The sequence below is a fragment of the Psammomys obesus genome, unplaced genomic scaffold, assembly GCF_907164565.1.
Source record: "Psammomys obesus unplaced genomic scaffold, mPsaObe1.curated_primary_1811, whole genome shotgun sequence".
Lineage (NCBI taxonomy): Eukaryota > Metazoa > Chordata > Mammalia > Rodentia > Muridae > Psammomys > Psammomys obesus.
Genome location: NW_026592666.1, coordinates 5717244 through 5734899, shown reverse-complemented (window position 1 = coordinate 5734899; position 17656 = coordinate 5717244). Strand labels below are relative to the sequence as shown.

The 17656-nt window shown below is 38.5% G+C and overlaps 1 protein-coding gene across 5 annotated transcripts in view; it reads left to right on the top strand.

Annotated features, from left to right (window-relative positions):
• Grik1 (glutamate ionotropic receptor kainate type subunit 1) overlaps positions 1 to 17656 on the top strand; it is a 379259-nt gene that overhangs the window by 339673 nt on the left and 21930 nt on the right. For all 5 annotated transcript variants that reach the window (XM_055614914.1, XM_055614912.1, XM_055614913.1 and 2 more), the window contains 2 exons: positions 3698 to 3915; positions 15482 to 15707. In XM_055614914.1, the coding sequence (XP_055470889.1) occupies positions 3698 to 3915; positions 15482 to 15707 (444 nt within the window). The remainder of the gene's footprint in view (positions 1 to 3697; positions 3916 to 15481; positions 15708 to 17656) is intronic.

The window sequence follows — 17656 nt, the reverse complement described above, 5'->3', positions numbered from 1 at the left end:
CAATCTTTTCCTTCTGAGCCATAACTTTACAAGCCAAAGGTTTAAATGGAATGGAATTTAAATCCTTTGAAGTTTGAATTCACTTGGATTCCTCCAATTGCTAACAGGAGCCAGAACTTCCACCTAATTGCCACTCTAGCAAACCCTACTGAGATTGAACTTAGTTGCCCAATAACGTTTCACCATCTCCCTTGACTGGTTACCATAGCAACAGTAAACTGTAGGGGTTGGAGAAATAAAACTGAAACCAAAGAAATGTAATATGCTTTACCTTTCTCTCTAATTTCAGAGATTTTTGTTTTTGTTGTGGAGGAGGGAGAAGTTGTTTTAACCTTTGGAACAAATCCATCTTGTTTGTGGATTTTCCTCAGCTTTGATTCCAGGCATATGGTCTACCAAATATTTCCAAGATTAATTTAAGAAAATCATAAGTCACAGATGCTGTTGTGTTCAGAATATCTTTCCATTTGACAATAAGCTGAAAATAAATTGGCAAAAGAAAAGCCAACTGGGATATACATTAAGCATGTTTGCGATTTGGAAGTCAACATAAAGTTTTTCACTAGGATGTTGTTATATTTGAAATGTTTACATTATTTAAATCCAACAGAGACCAAGACTGAGGAAAAGGAGAGAGACACAGAGAAAATATAAATATGTGTGTTGGTCTTTGTTATGGAAATGCCACGTAATTTAAGAAATGGACACATCTTTTTTGTAATTATGTATAGTTATTTGGGGACTGTTACACGGGTGTAGACATAAACAGACTTAGTACAAATCACTTGCCTGGATTTAGAGCATAAGACAGATCTATAAATCCAGCAAGACAGCCCATTAGAAGCTGTACCTTGCTTTCCCAGTGCATTTAATTCTTTAGGGTACTTACCATGTGCGTCATTATTCTCAGAATAAAGGAGGGCTCCTGCTATCCCTGCAACATGCATTCTCCAGCAACCGAACAAGAACACCTGCACGCAGGCTTCACTGAGCTGCGGGCCTCCGCGGGCCTCCGCAGGCCTCCGTGGGCCTCTGCGGGCCCGCGCCTGTTGTCGCATGCATGTGTGCAGCTTTGAAACCTCACTCACATATTTCCCCATTTGGAGTTTACCAGCATCCACAGCAAACTGTGGGATGCGGTGTCTGTTAGTCACCACTACCTTGGATACATGACAGTCAGCCCCAGCCAGACTCTGCTTGTCTTGAAGTTGTTGACAAACATTTGTCAGGTGCAACAAGCATTTCCAAGTACAGTACTTATGACTATTAGTGCATCTGCCCTCGGTACATGGCGCTGGACCAGGTAGCTACCCCCGTCTACTCTCCCCTGTGTGCAGAAGCCTGTCATTGTATTAAATTGGAAACCACTTTGTTGCATTTCTGTTTTAATGTGATGATCAGACTTTCTCTTTTCTACAGAGCCTGAGCAAAGTCTGGATCAGGATTGGCTGTCATGTCTGCCATAAAAGGCACTAAAGAGACGTCAGCAAGTATTGTCTCATCCTGAGTATTTCCAGCGGTGTTTGACTCTACACTATTACCGTTTTCATGACTTCATCCTCTAGGGCACTGAACATGTGCAAATCATCTCTTCTGGAGGGAGGCCATTTTGAAATACATCAAATAACATTAAGAATTAAGAAACTCACAGAATTGTCTGAAAATTTTAAAACAATCAAAGGAACATTGAGAAATTTCATTAATACCATCTAATAAAAGTTTAAAATGAAATTTCATTAGGTTGCTACATTTTCCTCTAAATTTCTGAGAATTTCTTCTAAAGTTATAAATATGTATTTTAAAGTTAAAAAGATACAAATTTATGTTTGCATGTTAAATGGTTATTCATCCTTAAGTCCATATCTACTGCCATACAGTACATAATTATGTGTGTGTGTATAGATAAGTGGGAAGCTATCTTTTCATAAATGCAATAAAATAACATAAGGACGAACTGGTAGCAGAAAAATCTCTACCTATAAGGCAAGAAAAAAAATTATCTTTAATGTGATATTTATCTCCCATAGCTATTTTATAAAATAAATGGTATTTTAATGGCAGCTAACTAAAAAATCTACAATAATATCACATTGCCACAAGGCTGCTAGACCAATTAAGCACAAAGATATGAGGCAACCTTGGGCTTTAAGCCCACATACCCACAGGCATATAAATCCTATTAAAACCACAAGATCAAAACAACAGCAACGGATTACTCTGCTAAATCCTTAGAGGCAATTTAATGGAAACGGTTACAAATTCGTGTAATATTACACACTGAAATTCAAACAAACAACAGAAGGGAATACAAACTACAGTGAAACCATCTATGTCATCAAAAGGAGCAAAGCGCACAGACACTAAGAGTATTAAAAGAGTATTTCTGTATTCAAATCCCAGATACTTTGCCGGCCTGCATCTGCTTATCCCAGGCATTGAGTTGGTTTTGGTTTCATGAGCAATGCATGCATCTGCTTGTAGGTTAAACCTGAGCATATAAACTTACTCATTTGCAGGCTAGTGCGCTCCAATTTTTCTTTCCATCTCACATCGTTAGCACCTACACGATTTCTCAACAACCACTTGGTGTAAAGGAAGAACCCTCAAAGCCCTGTACCCAATCTACTGCACCCAAACACCGTGGGTCTCAGGGACTGTCAGTGGGGGCTGTGCCCTCTCCCTTTTAATGTAAACTCTGCCATGGCTTCAGGCCTGTTGAAGTAATGCTAAGCCCATCACGAAGGGAGCTTCGGGCAAATGAACTAACTGAAATGCATTCATGAACCAAGTCAACTCAAGTGGTCTCAAGTGTGCTTCCAACTTGACTGCTCCAGATATAGACATCTCCAGCTCACAGTTGACCTAGACTCTTTTCAGAATGTTTGACCAATAGGACCGCTCTTTAGGAAAGAACTCTTTTCTTTGCAAACACATTTAAGGATCTCCACATTCCTTTCTAAAAGCAACAGTAACCTGAATGGTAGCTAAAATGACTATTTCAACCAGACACAACATCTCACCACCTGGGAAAATGGCCAGTTTTGAACCAATTCTTTATTTAAGGACAAAAAAAAAATGCCTTTTGAAAAATCTGTTCTATTTCAGCTAAACAAAACTTTAAATTACAGAAAAAATATAGTCTTAAGAGTAACATGAAACAAAACAGGATTTACAAATAAACATATCTGAGTTTTGTTTTACATTATCTGAAAATTCCCAATTTGCTTTTTTTTAAGTTGCATGTTTTAACAGGAATGATATGTAACCTTTTGCAAGTTCCTCACAATGTTTAAATTTAAATAAAAATAAGTTACCATTTTAAAGCTTTTCATTGTTATATAAAAACCTAGAGTCTCTTATTTTCCTCTAAATAATGCATGAGGCAGTAATAAGGTCAGAATTCTTAGGATAAACTCTTCACTTTAAGTAACTAAATACATTTTTGACAGTCTATTTTGGGGCTAAAATTTAGCATCTTAAGGCTGTCAACTCCAACTACATGCATTGTAAGCAGAAATAATAAAGGCTTAAAGAAGGGGTCACTTGGATTTTTTTCCATTTCTAGACAATGCATTCATTTCATCTTCATACAAGATAGTCTTTAAAGAGTCTCTTCCACATAGCATAATAACCTGGGTAACTCTCCCTTTGCTTGCTGACTGAGTTTAACACGTTTGCTCTGATGATACTGTCACAGGGTCAGAACTGATGCCCAAAGCTCTATCAACCAGAATAGTTGGTGGAATATGGTGGTTTTTCACCCTAATCATCATCTCATCCTACACTGCCAACCTCGCTGCCTTCTTGACAGTAGAGAGGATGGAATCCCCCATCGATTCCGCAGATGACCTGGCCAAACAAACCAAGATAGAGTATGGGGCAGTGAGAGATGGCTCAACAATGACCTTCTTCAAGGTAAGAACCTGGCAAAGCCTTCTTAGTGTCTGTCTCATGCTGGGATAGCAGTTGGGAAGATAAAAGTCCCTTCAACAGAGAAAAGATACTGGACAAACTTTCTAATGAAATGAATTTCTGATGCTTTAATCTTATTATAAAGACCTTCTTCTCTCACTTCTTTGATCTCTAGTTTTTTGTTTGTCCATTTACTTGTTTGTTTTTGTTTTCTGAAACAGGGTTTCATATAGTGCAAGATGGCCTCAAACTCAGTGTGTAGCTGAACCCAGCCTTGAAGCAATGATCCTAATTCCTTCACCTGTCAAATATTAGAATTATAGTTACCAGCCTCCACATTCAGCCTGATTGTCAATTTAATGCACTCAGATCTACAGATTAGTATTTCCTTGACATTAAATCTTTTAAATTTATTCATGTATTATGTATGTGATTGTATCCACACAGCAGGGCACGTGTGTGGCAGTCACAGGATAATTTGTGGGACTTGGTTTCCTCAGTCTTGTGGGTCTCGGAGACTAAACTCAGATCATCAGTCTTAGCAGCAAGTACCCTTACCAAGCCCACCTCACTGACCCCTCTCTGACCTTTATATTTGAATAGTGATACTTTCTGAATAAAACCTAATCATGCTTATACAAAATAAAATTTTAAATAATATTTTATTTTTAAATAATATAATATTTATATATAATATTTATAAAATATATATTTATAAAATTATATATAATATTTATAAAATATAATGTTTTATAAATATTTTATTATTTAAAAAATTAAATATATTTTCTGCTCAGTACTTATCAGATAGAAGCATGTAACAAAAAAAAAAACAAAAACAACAACAACAAAAAAACCTTATGTTGTTCTTGGAACTAAGTTGTAGAATTAAAACCAAAAATATCCTAGGGAGCTAGCTGTGTCTGCAGCTCTCCAGGAGCAATAAATGCTTTATGATTCACCAAAGGAGAATAATGTCAAACTGGGTTGAGTTTTATGACCAAGTCCATTTCACTGTCCAGGTCTTTTTAATTAGTGACTAAAATAATGAAACTGAGTTTTGCCTTGCTTATGGCATAAGCCTTAGTACTTTTGTCAAATCTCAATTATTGTAACTCCCATAAAATGAATTGTAATAGACCCAATAGGTTTAGCAATTGTAAGGTGTTGCCCTTTGCTTTATGAATGAAAAAGACAAGAGTTCCAGGAGCTGAACCCCTTGTATAGTCACATGCCTGGTCCTTTCCAGCAAAGGGGCTGAAGCTTTCTATTAAGAAACACTGATGAACATAGAAACACAAGTTTAAACTACTCCAGCATCCCATCTCACCATAGAATGGCTGCTATGAAGAAAAGAGATGACAATAAATGTTGACAAGGGTATAGGGAAACGGGGAACCTTATTCATTCCTGTTGAGAGCATAATGCAGCATAGTCATTATAGAAATCAGTACAGAGGGGCTGCAAGAATTAAACCTAGAAGAACCCTATGCTCCCCTGTACCACTCGCGGGTGTATATACCCAAAGGTTTCTATGTATGTCTACAGACATGCCTGCACATCTGCATTCACGATAGCAAGGAATTGGAACAGCCTGGATAGCCATCAACAGATGAATGCATTGTGGAATGTGAAGCAGATATACCAGGAAATTTCACTCAGCTGTAAAGAAAAATGACACCGTGATATTCGTGGGACAGTGGATAGAACTGGGAAGGAAACAGATTATGGAAGATGAACGTAGACTATTAGCTGTCATAGGTGTCCCCAGCTCAGAATGTCTGTATGCATATAAAAGTCAGTCTGTTGAGCTAGAAAGGAGACTACAGAAAAGAGGAAGGTGCCAAAGTGGAGGAAGGCACCAAGACACGGCGACATGAAAACTGAAGGCGTCTAGGAGGGAAGAGGGTCAGGGAGATGGGCAAGAAGAGGGTAATAGAACCAACAAACTTATGTTTAATTTCAGGATGAAAGCTAATATTTTACTAATTTTCTTTTTAAAATTAATATGTATGTATATTACTGCTGTAGAGAAATGGGTTTATGAGTGAAGAGAAAATGACATTTGAAACCAGAACAAACCCTAAAAGCACCTTTGCAAAATTCACCCTCAGATTCCTAGGAATGTTAGCCTGGGGCTGAATGGAAGTGTGAAGTTTACTGATGTAGAAGCGGAAATTACCAGGAGAGGGAGCACAGTTGGGCACTTCCACGTATAGCACTATCTCTTCATCCCTCAATGAAGAATTTCAGCAATAATTGCAGAACCTGATATTGAGTAAGGGTACCTAGAGATTCCTTTATTAGCAGACTAATTTGTAAAAGCAATATATGCTTTTCTTGTATGTTAAGAAAAATGCTTTTAAACAATATCTTCATATTAAGGACAAAGTTACCGAGACTATGTCTTCCCTGGAGGGAGATATTTTAAGAATAATAATTATATAGGAATACAAGATTCTCCAAGTTTCTAAAAAGTTTGGTATTTTTCTAAAATCAGTACTGTGAAGAGATACAAGTTTATCAAAGTTAACTTTGATATTGTTCTTGTCAAAAACAAGGGAAATCACTGGCCATGCCCATGAGACAGAGGAAAAAAGATCAAACTAAAAATGTGAATCTGAAAAACTAACGAAAAGTATTTATGTTGCTCATCATTATCGAGGAATCTGGATATATGGATACGGGCTACCCTGATATCCCATCCCACCATAGTCACGATGGTTGCCACCAGGAAAGAACACGGGTGACAGTCAATGAGTAGAGGCAGTTTCATGAACTTTCAGATGTGCACTGCCAACAGCGCTGGAGGGCTGCCCTGTGAACAGCAGGCCTGACCTAACTTTGCTGAAGTTAGGTCAACTTCAGAGAGTTCTAGGAAGTTTGCTCCTCAAGCGTGGAGACCTAGTATTTTGTTTTACTACTGCATATTCAGAATGTAATCTAGTGACTAGTATATAGTAGGTACTCAATAACATGTTCACAGAACAAACTAGTGACTGGTACATAGTAGGTCCTTAGAAAACATGTTCATGGTAAACGAGTAAACATGTAAACATATTCTCCAAAACATATGAGAGACAGACAGACAAATAGACACACACATACACATGCATGCATACACATAGAAACACAGTCCCTGATTGCCAGTTTCTTGCTTTGTGTGTCCGCCTGTGGCCCGGGAACTCTATTTATCAAGACAGGATTTATTTGCAAAAAGAAAACAGGACTGAATCTGATTTTGTTTTCTCCTTGGAAGAAGCAGGCTGTCAGAAAGCGTCAGAGGGTGAGGATTCAAGAGTTTGTAATATAGATTGTTCTACAAGAGAAAGAAACATGCCAGCCTTTTAGCTGTTGGGATAATTTCAACCAGAGTTCAGTCAGTGAGTGACAATTGTTACAAGTACAGGGCCTCAGTCACGCCAATGTCACCCTTGTTGTGCCTCGCAGCAATGAAAATAAATTTATGGTTGTGGGTCATCACAGCTTGAGGAAAACTATTAAAGGGTCGCAGCATTAAGAAGACTGAGGACCACTGCCTTAAGTAGAAGCAAGAACCTTTCCTCAGTAGTTGGATTTTTGTCTGACTTAGCACATTCTGCCTGGTGGTTGAAGCAGAAACAGAGAGGTCACCCAATCACGAAAAAGACATTTTCACATCGTATAGCAGGATGGTGAATGTCTTTCTCCCAGAACATCTCTGTGTAGCATCCCAGCAGAACTGACCTGTCCCTTCATTCGTAAGGAGGTTCAAATCATTCCAGAACTAAAGAACTGATGGGCCACGGCTATTACCAAAATCTACAACCAAACACAACGTACTGATCCCTCAAATTTACTCTAAAGGCTATAAGCAAGTTTTTTTTAATAGTTTACATTTATAGAGAGAGAGTGTGTGTGTGTACATGTATGCATGGTATAGAACAAGTGTAGGTGAGAGGACAACCTACAGGCTTTGGTTCTCTCCTTCCATCATGTGGATGCCAGGGATGGAACGTAGATGGTCAGGGTTGGTGCCCAGTACCTTTACAGTCTGAGCAAGCTGATTCTCTGACTAAGAAGAGTCTGCTTCTACAACAGCAGTTTAAAATAAAACAACTTACGACAATTTAATAACGGAAGCCTCCACGTGGTGTGGCTGCCAGGCGCTGTTCCCAGGGGTGTTCTCACTTAAGTGTGGCCTCCAAATGGCGGCTGCAATTTGCTTACAAACTTTTAAGTCAGAGCCCATTGACATTTTCTTCTAGACTTTGTCATGTTTACAAACAGCATGATACCTTAGATTCCAGAACACCTGTACTCAAGTCTCAAGTTCATTTTTTTTTAAATCAACAAGTTTGTGTTTCTAAAATAGCCCAAGTGAGTTTCTGTTTTTGGTTATCTGGATGTGGGTAAAGTGTGGATTAGCTGTCCTTTTAAAATTGTATATTTTAAGGTGTGTGTGTGCGCATGTGTGCACTCACGTGTATACTCATGAGCGCAAGTACCCATAGGAGCAAAAAGAGGACATAAGCTCCTCTGGAACTACTTACAGGCAGTTGTGGGTTGCCCAGTGTGAGTGCTGGGTACTGAACTTAGGTTCTCTGGATACGTAATAAGTCTCCTACCTTCAGAGTCATCTTTGCAGCTTCTCAGATGATATTTTAAACAACTGGGTCATGTAGACTCCTGTCTGAGATTTGAGCTGCTTCTCTACTTTTTTTCATTGACTCATTTGCATGTGGAACTACATTGGTCATCAAAGACTGTTCATATGAGAGAGAGAAAAGACAGACACAGAGACAAAGAGACAGAGAGATGGACAAAGAGAAACATTGAAACATAGCTTACATCACACAAGGTTTCAAAAAACTTTAATCAGGCATCTTGAAATTCTAATAGACACTTACCATAAAGAAAATAACTGTACTTTTTGGCCAAGGTAGAGAACTAATGGTATTCATTATACTCTATACTTTCACAAGTTCATGAGCACTCTGAGTCTTAAAATTGTAATCACCATGGATAATATAATAGTCTATTTGATCCAATGTGACATTCATCACAAGGACAATTAACAAGCCATGAAGAGGAAAAGGCCAAGAACTTCACCAGCCAAGCTGGTACTGTTGAATTTGTTTAGGAAATTAGGTATCAGGGGACTTCTGGGATCTCCTTATCAACACTTTTATTATTTATGAACAGGAGTTTATAAGTCATAAAATTTATAATTCAGTAATTCAACAGAATTCAGCAGAAATCTTCAACAAACTTTTTATTAGTACTTGGGATGAAATGTAGCTGGTTAACATCCCAGTGTTAACTATCATGCTGCTTTCCCTCTGTTCTGCTAGTAGAGTTGGCTTATTCCTTTTAATCGCTGCAAGACACTGAACAGGTCAGGCTCTTGCTGTTCTTCTGACTTCCTGGGGCCATCACCAACGTTACAGGAGGCAGGATCAAAGAGCAGTCATCCACAGGTTAATGTCTGTGAACACAATTTGGCTATAACTTCCCTAAACCCACCTGAACTGTTTCTGTACTTTCTACCAAAAAGAACCACTAGCCATGACATCCAGTTACCAACTTTCCTTCCAGAAATAGTGTACTAAGACATTATTGTTGTTTTCCTATCTCTCTTAAAAACTAGAAAAGGTATTCATGCACAAAGCTGGTGTTTATCCTTGTTGTAACTCTATTAATTGCCTTATTAAATAAAGGAATAGACCTAACTTTGGTGTCATGGTGCCAATGTAGTAAACCACATTTTCCACAAAATACTTTTTCACACAAATGTTTAAAGAGGTATGTGAGGCCAGGAGGGTATTGGTTTTAACACGTTTTACACACAATGAATGCCATAGATCATTTCAGAAAATTTGACCATATCAAATTTTATTTATATTAGGATATAAATTAAAACATATTTTGCTTCTGAAGTCATATATCTTGGATTCAAATTCTGAGTCTGTCTAATTAGCTATGTAGACCTTGACAAGTTACTTCAATTCTCTGTACCTTAACTTCTGTGCTTGTAAATCAAAGCTAACATCTAAACCATGAGATCTATTTCAGGGGCATATGGCTTAATGGAGGTAGTGTGCTTACACAGTTCCTTAGCAAAGGGTAAGCAACTTAAAAGCCATCACCATTATCATCAATTTTTATCTCTAAAAGTCCTTTCTGTTTCACTCTCTACAGACTTAGAAATTACTCTGCTCTGGCCTTTGTTCAGCCTCTTTGCTCAGTAATCTCTAGATTGTGTGCATTTTGTTAAATCACACAACTGTACCAGGCCCCAAATCTGAAAAAAAATCCAGTGGCCTTGCCAGACAGAAAGCCCTATTTGTGGAAGCCTTTCCTGAGCACATTCATTGCATTTTCAGAAGAACCACTTCCCACAGAGTTGGTGAGCAGCAAGCTGAGGGGCTGCCCCTAGAATTCAGCAAGGCAGATCAATTTAACCCAACTTGGTATCTTTTCCAGAGTCTCCAAAATGTCAGGACCAAGGCTAGAGAGGCTGACATGGTAGAAGGGGGAGGTTTAAAACCTTCCACAAAGCTTGGAGATGTCAATTACAATAGACATACGTGCCGTGTACAACCTATTAAATCCAGTACAGCTCACACTGCACAGACAGGAGGTGGGGTGAACATAAGAACTCCTGTGGGTCAAATTGCCATGAAATAGTCGTATAAAAGTACTTCTTAGTAGAATCTTGCCTTGTAACAAATCGCTGTCCTATCAGACTCAAGCCAGGGGATTACAGAGATTAGATCTACATTCTGTCTAAAATGACTTGGATAAAATAGGTTTTAAAAAAATCATCACAGACTTGTCATTTCTGGCTTTCATGGTCTAGAGACTTTGGACCAGCTCTGAGAATTAGGAGATGTACCGTCTATATTCTCTTTGCAGCAAGTGGTTAGTGCCTGCAGCAAGGCAAAAGCATCAGCACCTGTGGAACTGAAGCTATGACAGGGAGACAGAACTCAAGCAAAACCACCAGGAAAACAAAAAATGAGGAAAATTCCTCAAATTTTTCTACATAGGAAGACATTCTTTCTATGAGATATTCTTATTTGAAAATGAAAGTTCCTTTACTACCAGTGTCAGAAGATAAAATTATATTCGGTTGGAAAGAAACACCTATTCAAGATATTTCTTTAAGGAAAGAAAAATCTATTTAATACCTAATTAAGTTCCATTTAAGTTAACCTCTTTAAAAAAGGCTGCTATGTTGCTTACAATGTAGCAATCTGTAACTGTAGACAGGAGAAAAACATGAAACATATTTGAGCAAAGATGTTTAAGTCTCAATGGGGAAATTCCCTGAAGGGAACCAATTGCAAAGCTTCAGAGAATCTCCAGATGTCATAACTTCTATTGATTCAAGGTTAAGAGTGTGATCTAACACAATGATCATATCTGGAAAGGCATGGAAGGTGTCTTCGAACAGTCTTGCTTCAAATGATTATTGTTAAATTAAGCCATGTTTTAACATGGTGTGAGACATTATCATTTAATGAAATTTCACTATAGGAAGTTATCTAGTTCTCTTTTACGCATGTGTTCTCTGCATGTCAGCTTTATAAGCTTGGATTCTGAATTGTCAGTATCCTTTGTTGATATTTAAGGACTTTTTTTAAGATTAGGATTTCTCAATGGTCTACTGGAAAGGCTTAATATAGAATTATTTTAATCACTGATGTGTTCTGTACAGCACGTACCCACATTTATAATGTCACTTCTGACACAATGCCAAAGAGAAAAGTCTCAATAACTTATTCCTAATGTGTATGTGTGTAGGCTTATGAAAATAAGTAAAAGGAAACGTGTAAACACAGAACTACACATACGGCCTACAAATACTCTGGCCTAAAGCAGTATCTCACAGGTATTGATTCTACTGAATAATAGGATCATATATTTTCCCTGTAGACGCCCTATAACTTGGTTGGGGGAAATGCTGTGATAAACAATGCTTATCTCAATAGAAATGAAACATTGGAAAGATGTTTCTATAAAACGGAGGTCCTATCACTCTTAAAAGCACACTATACTGCAGATCTCTGTCATCCTCACATCCTGCCATAAAAACTCAGTAGCTGAAAACAGAGCAATAGAGAAAACAAAATGCTATGAAGGGCAAGAAAAAGCACAAACAATACCCACTGCTACACATCTTGGGAGACTGACTTTTTTTTTCCTAAATGAATAGGATCTGTTGAAAGTCATTATATACTCTCCATATGTGATATGCTTAAGTGCAAGAGCTACAGCACCCTTTGTGCTACAAAGAGCTGCTTACAAACCCTTAAGCAATTTCCTTAGATGCCAAGTTAGTTCTGCTGAAATTGTTACCTGGGTCTGAGTTTAATGAGCTTTGTATTGAAACAAATAATTAATCTCCTCTGGTTAAGAACCTGGCACTGGAAGGGGAGCCTAGCTTTGTCACTTTTTACTGTGCTGTTCTATCTCCACACCTGTAAAGCAGAAATCCTAATGGCACCTCTCTTATGTAATGAAAGAGTTCAGGCAATATGCTCAGAGCAGGGCATCTTCCACAGTAAACATTGTCTGTGCTCATTGTGATCACTATTCTCAGTGGTTTGTAACTGCCCACATGAGCCCCTGAGAGTGCTCAGCCTGCATGAGTTATCAGGTGGAAAGTAATAAATAAGTAAACATCAACATTGTTACTCTGCAACAATCATCAACATTGTTACAGTAACTCTGCCTTCTAACAGATAACTGACAAGGAATGCTTAGTATCTGTCAACTGGGTCTATAAGCATGAAGACAGATAGGTAATCAGGTTAAACCAGCCCAAGGGATTCATCTAAGCCTGTGTCTTCTCAGGATCTGAGTGTTCCATTTGGATTTTGACATATTTAGTGAAGTAAGAGGCAATCACAGCTCCCACGGTTTAATATTCTGAATATTATCTCGAGTGATTTAGGAGACTGACTCAGGCTAGAGCATGTCTGGAAGAGTAGGGCTGTCATTCAAACACTTGGTTTAGTCTTTTAACATTTACAATAATTTTTGGTAAAGCATACTCATAATTTTAAGCCGTATTAAGATTTTCATCTTGAAACCAAATAAAATTATCTGTTTAAAAGCATTCACCAAATTTACTCTGGAAAGGCTGTTGTAGGGCGTCACCAAAAAATAGACCTCACCAAGCACAGCATTACAGTAGAGAGGAGTGGGGAGTAAGCAGGAAAGATACCTTCAGATAAGTGGCTCATTTACCTACCAACCGTGACCTCTGTGTCACTTCTCCCAGGATCTGTTATATGAAGGCCTCATCTAGAGAGCAAAGCAACGGGCTTGGAGAACCCCTGAGTGAAACTTCCCAGCACAACCTTTTCTTAGTAGATATCCAGTGATAGAAAATCCACTATCTCCAAGTGGCTGCATGACTTGAAGTCCTTCTCATGCCATCTGCTTACGATGAATAAAATGGCATTTTATTTTTTGTCCCTTGCTTCTACAAAGCAAAATTCCACTTTTCTAAACCACAACATTCAGTTTAACGAATTTAAAATACTGAAAAATATAAATTTCCTGTGAAATGTTTACACAGAAGCTGATGTCTATGCTGTATCAACATAAAACAAAAGGCCTATGGAGGATGCCAGCCCTTTAGTAAGTGCTATGTTTTCACATGTAGATCAAATAATATTAAAGTCGTTGTCAAAACAATTTTGGTAATGTAGACATCTACCTTACCCAAGTCATCATAAATCAGCAGAAGGAACACTGAATGAACTATTGGGATTCCTGATTCTGATGTTAACTTTCACTGTCTTTTTCTGAGGCCTCCAAATAATCTGCACCAAAATTTCCTCATCTATAAAAGTAATAGTTTCATTGAACCTATCTATAAAGGCTCTGATAATTTTAAAATTTAATGTTTCAAGGAAAATTATTTCTCCCTAAGGTAATTTCAGACAAAGGAATAATTTTTCAGCCATACATTTACTGCAAAAAAGACAGAGTGAACTCCCTGGTTTGGTATTAGTAGTTCTTCTCTTCATTAAGAATTTAGAAGTCTCAGACTCCATAAGGCTGAGACCATCAGCAAATGAAGCATCAGCCCTGACACCCAGCACCCACTTTTGTTGTGGAGACATTAGCTCAGATTTGCAGATGCCCTGGGGGCCGTGGACTAAAGTCCTGGGCTTCATGACAGAATGGGTCCTATGTATGTACGTCACCACATGCAAGGGAAGTGCATTGACTTCTCATGGGACTCTCCAAATGTCTAACAATCCAAATTAAGCCCCACCCATCCCTAATACACGAGGCTTATTCTGTTAACCCAAGTCCTAAATAGACATAGGAGTCAAGTGAGTTCCCAGAACACTTGAACATGCACAAGGCACTAAAGCTGACTCCACAGGTACTTCATTCCATGTCTGCAGCCCCTACTCCTGTTTTAAGTTTCTCTGCAGCGCTAACATGATATACCCTGGCCTTGTCAAAGACTCTGCATGTGGCTGAACCAGGCTTAGCTTGAAAACATCAGTAATCCCCATGATGACATTGATCCTTGAAATAAATGGAAGGGTGTACTGATGCAAATGAAGACAAATTCAGAGGAAAAACTTGAAACATTATGGAAATTACAGAGTAAAAATGTAAAATGCCTAATCATAGATCACTTTTCAAAAGAATGGAAATCCATATGTAAGCAATATGGAAATGCAGGCAGTATGTTTTAACAAAGAAAAGAAGATAATGAGGTAATTGTGGCTATGTATAGATGCACATACAATATATATATATATATATATAGCCTATTATTGATTCTCCCAAAAAGCGGAATAAAAGACATGATAATCATAGAACATTTTAAAATGAAATATGTAGCCCTTGTTATCTAGAATATGATTGCAATGAGAAATTATATACATAAGAAGTAGGAATAGTCTTCTGGTTTGAATATTAACTAGAAAGGAGCATTTACATCCCTTATTTGTAGAGAATTTAGCCATGAATGCACTTCTTTAACAAATAAAGCAGAGAATGCAAGTAGCATATCCCAGGCTGTCTTTAGCCCAGTAGCGCTGGCCAGACACTGGAGCTTGTATAGCTGGAAACAATAAAACAACCACTGTCCAGGGATTGAGGGGAAGTAGGGTAAATGAGCAGAGTCCTGGGAGGGCAAGCAGTTCAGCTTGCCTCAGTGGACTGTGAAGTACCGCGGTCAAATGTCAACATTTCAGTACACAAGTACTGTTACTGGTGCTCATGTTTTTTCTTCCCCAATCAAAACCAAGAAGAGGACCTTGAGCCACGACTTCCATCTGTCAATGTCTCCTTTTCTGTCATTGTGATCTAAGCGTCTCCCGGTTCTCCTCTTTAGAGAATTATGCTCTTCTCAGCTACCTGTATGACTAATGTCCCAACATCATCCAGTTTCCGACCTAAAGGAAAAAGTTTCTCCTTTACTATTTGACACATTAGAATGGTGAACAGGCTCAGGCCCTGTTTTTTTTTTTTTTGTTGTTGTTGTTGTTGTTGTTGTTGTTTTTTCAGCGCTTTCTGCTGGTGGGTGTACTTTTTTCTCTCTCTGCAGAAATCAAAGATATCCACCTATGAGAAAATGTGGGCTTTCATGAGCAGTAGACAGCAAAGCGCACTGGTTAAAAACAGCGATGAGGGGATCCAAAGGGTGCTCACCACTGACTACGCCCTGCTGATGGAGTCCACCAACATTGAGTACGTGACGCAGAGGAACTGCAACCTCACCCAGATTGGGGGCCTCATAGACTCCAAAGGTTACGGAGTGGGAACGCCCATCGGTAAGAGGGACAAGGCACGAACCAAGGCTGAGTCGGGTGATGTTGATTACAAGTGTTCAGCATGTTGAGAAGTGCAAAGTCTTTAGCAGACTAGCAAGGAACAGAAACATCCACTTAAAACAAAAATGAGGCATGGTTTAAGTTGAGGAATCTCAGATACTTCATCTGATGAAGTTTCAACTACTATTTATCTTATATCTTAGCACACTGTATGAGTTTAAAATTTGTATACATTTTATTTTTACCACCAATATTTTAAAAAAAACATATTTTCCTACTTAGTCCTCAAAGATTATTTTCTTGATATCTTATGTGCCTGGTTTTTATACCTTCAGTTATATTAGAATATAAGGAAATCAATTCTACACAGAGATGAAAATTAATTGTGCATGTAGAGAGCTATTGCTCCATCTCTACAAATGAGGGGGCAATGCCATATCTTTCCAAAGAGAAGGGTTGAAATTGAAATTTAAACTTTTCTCAAAAAATAAACTGGACTCAAACAATAACCATCTAACACCTCCAGACATTTCCATTTGTTCAGTTCAATAGCACAGTGCTTCCCGCTGTCCCGTTGCCTGAAAGGACTACATACCCCTATGCTATCCTCTTCTAGGCCAGTAACAGGAATAAACAGCAGCCATGTCTAAGTGCAGGGAACAATTACTGATCTCTCTGCATGGAAAGCTCCTTCCGATCGTATCACTGTATAGAAAACTATACTTACAAAGTCTGTCATAGAGCCAGCCTGTTCTTCCCAAGTGAAGCTTTGGTGATCCAAAGGAGAGGAATAAGGCCACCTAGACCTGTGGGCTGATCCCATTTACTGTAGCGGCAGCTGATCCAGATAACTAAGAGCCCAAGGTAAACTTGATTTATTTGTCTGCAGTTTCTTACTGTGCACGACAGGGAATATGCAGCGTGACCGTCAATAGCAGGCGAGGGCCATAAACTTCAGCGCTCACAGAAGCCTCGTGGGTCACGCTGGTTTGCCTTACTTGAGTGGCACCAGTGATGCTGTCAGCTGTGAACTGTCAGAGAGCATGACTTGTCTAAAGGAGACCCTTCCCATCAGTCAGCTGTAGGGCCAGAGGACTTCAATAACAAGTAGGGCCAGATGTTTCATTTCCCCAACAAAAAACAAAGTCATAATTTAGGTGAAATAAATTTCCAAATATTAATAATTTGACAGCTATTTAACTATTTTAAAATCTACATTCAACCCCATATTTAATAAGACTCACCATATCAATACTAATTAATCAAATAAAGACCTTCAATTGCATAACCAGTTTGGCTCCCCACTATTTACTTGTTAGAGATATTAACATATCCAATAAGAAACTAAGTTTATTATCATTGTTGTCCTCTGAATCTTTAGAAGAACAGTTACACCAGGGACACTGTAACTATCTTCTTGCCCGTCTGTTAGCGCTTGTTTAAGAACAGTTTACTGGGTATACTTGGGTATACTCAGAACAGGTTACTCGAGTGTACTTCAAGAGAACCATCCTAGGTGGTAGGCAGTATACAGTCATAAGGCAATGGGCTGGAGGTCTCCCTTTCAGAAATATACTTTTGTGGTTAGGCTGAGCTTCTCATGTACAGTTTTTTTTTTTCCATTCAAAGGAAAACTACCCAGTGCACACAACTCTGGGAAGTTACTAAGAGCCACTGTGTATCTAATCTCAGTTGTGTCATCCCTCAGTTGTGCCATTCAAACAAGAATAATGCTGGTTAAAGGGTCAGGTCACAGGGTGCAGTACTGAAGGGTAAGGTACAGCATTGCATAAACAATCTGGGATTCCTAAGCCATGCCTGTGAAGGTCGGTAATAGGAGACTGGCTCCATTTTCTGCTCTTCTTCTTTTCTGAGTTCTTAAAAGTCAACTTAATGAAAATATAAACTACATCATTTCTCTCTCTCTCTCTTTCCTACTCTTCCATGTC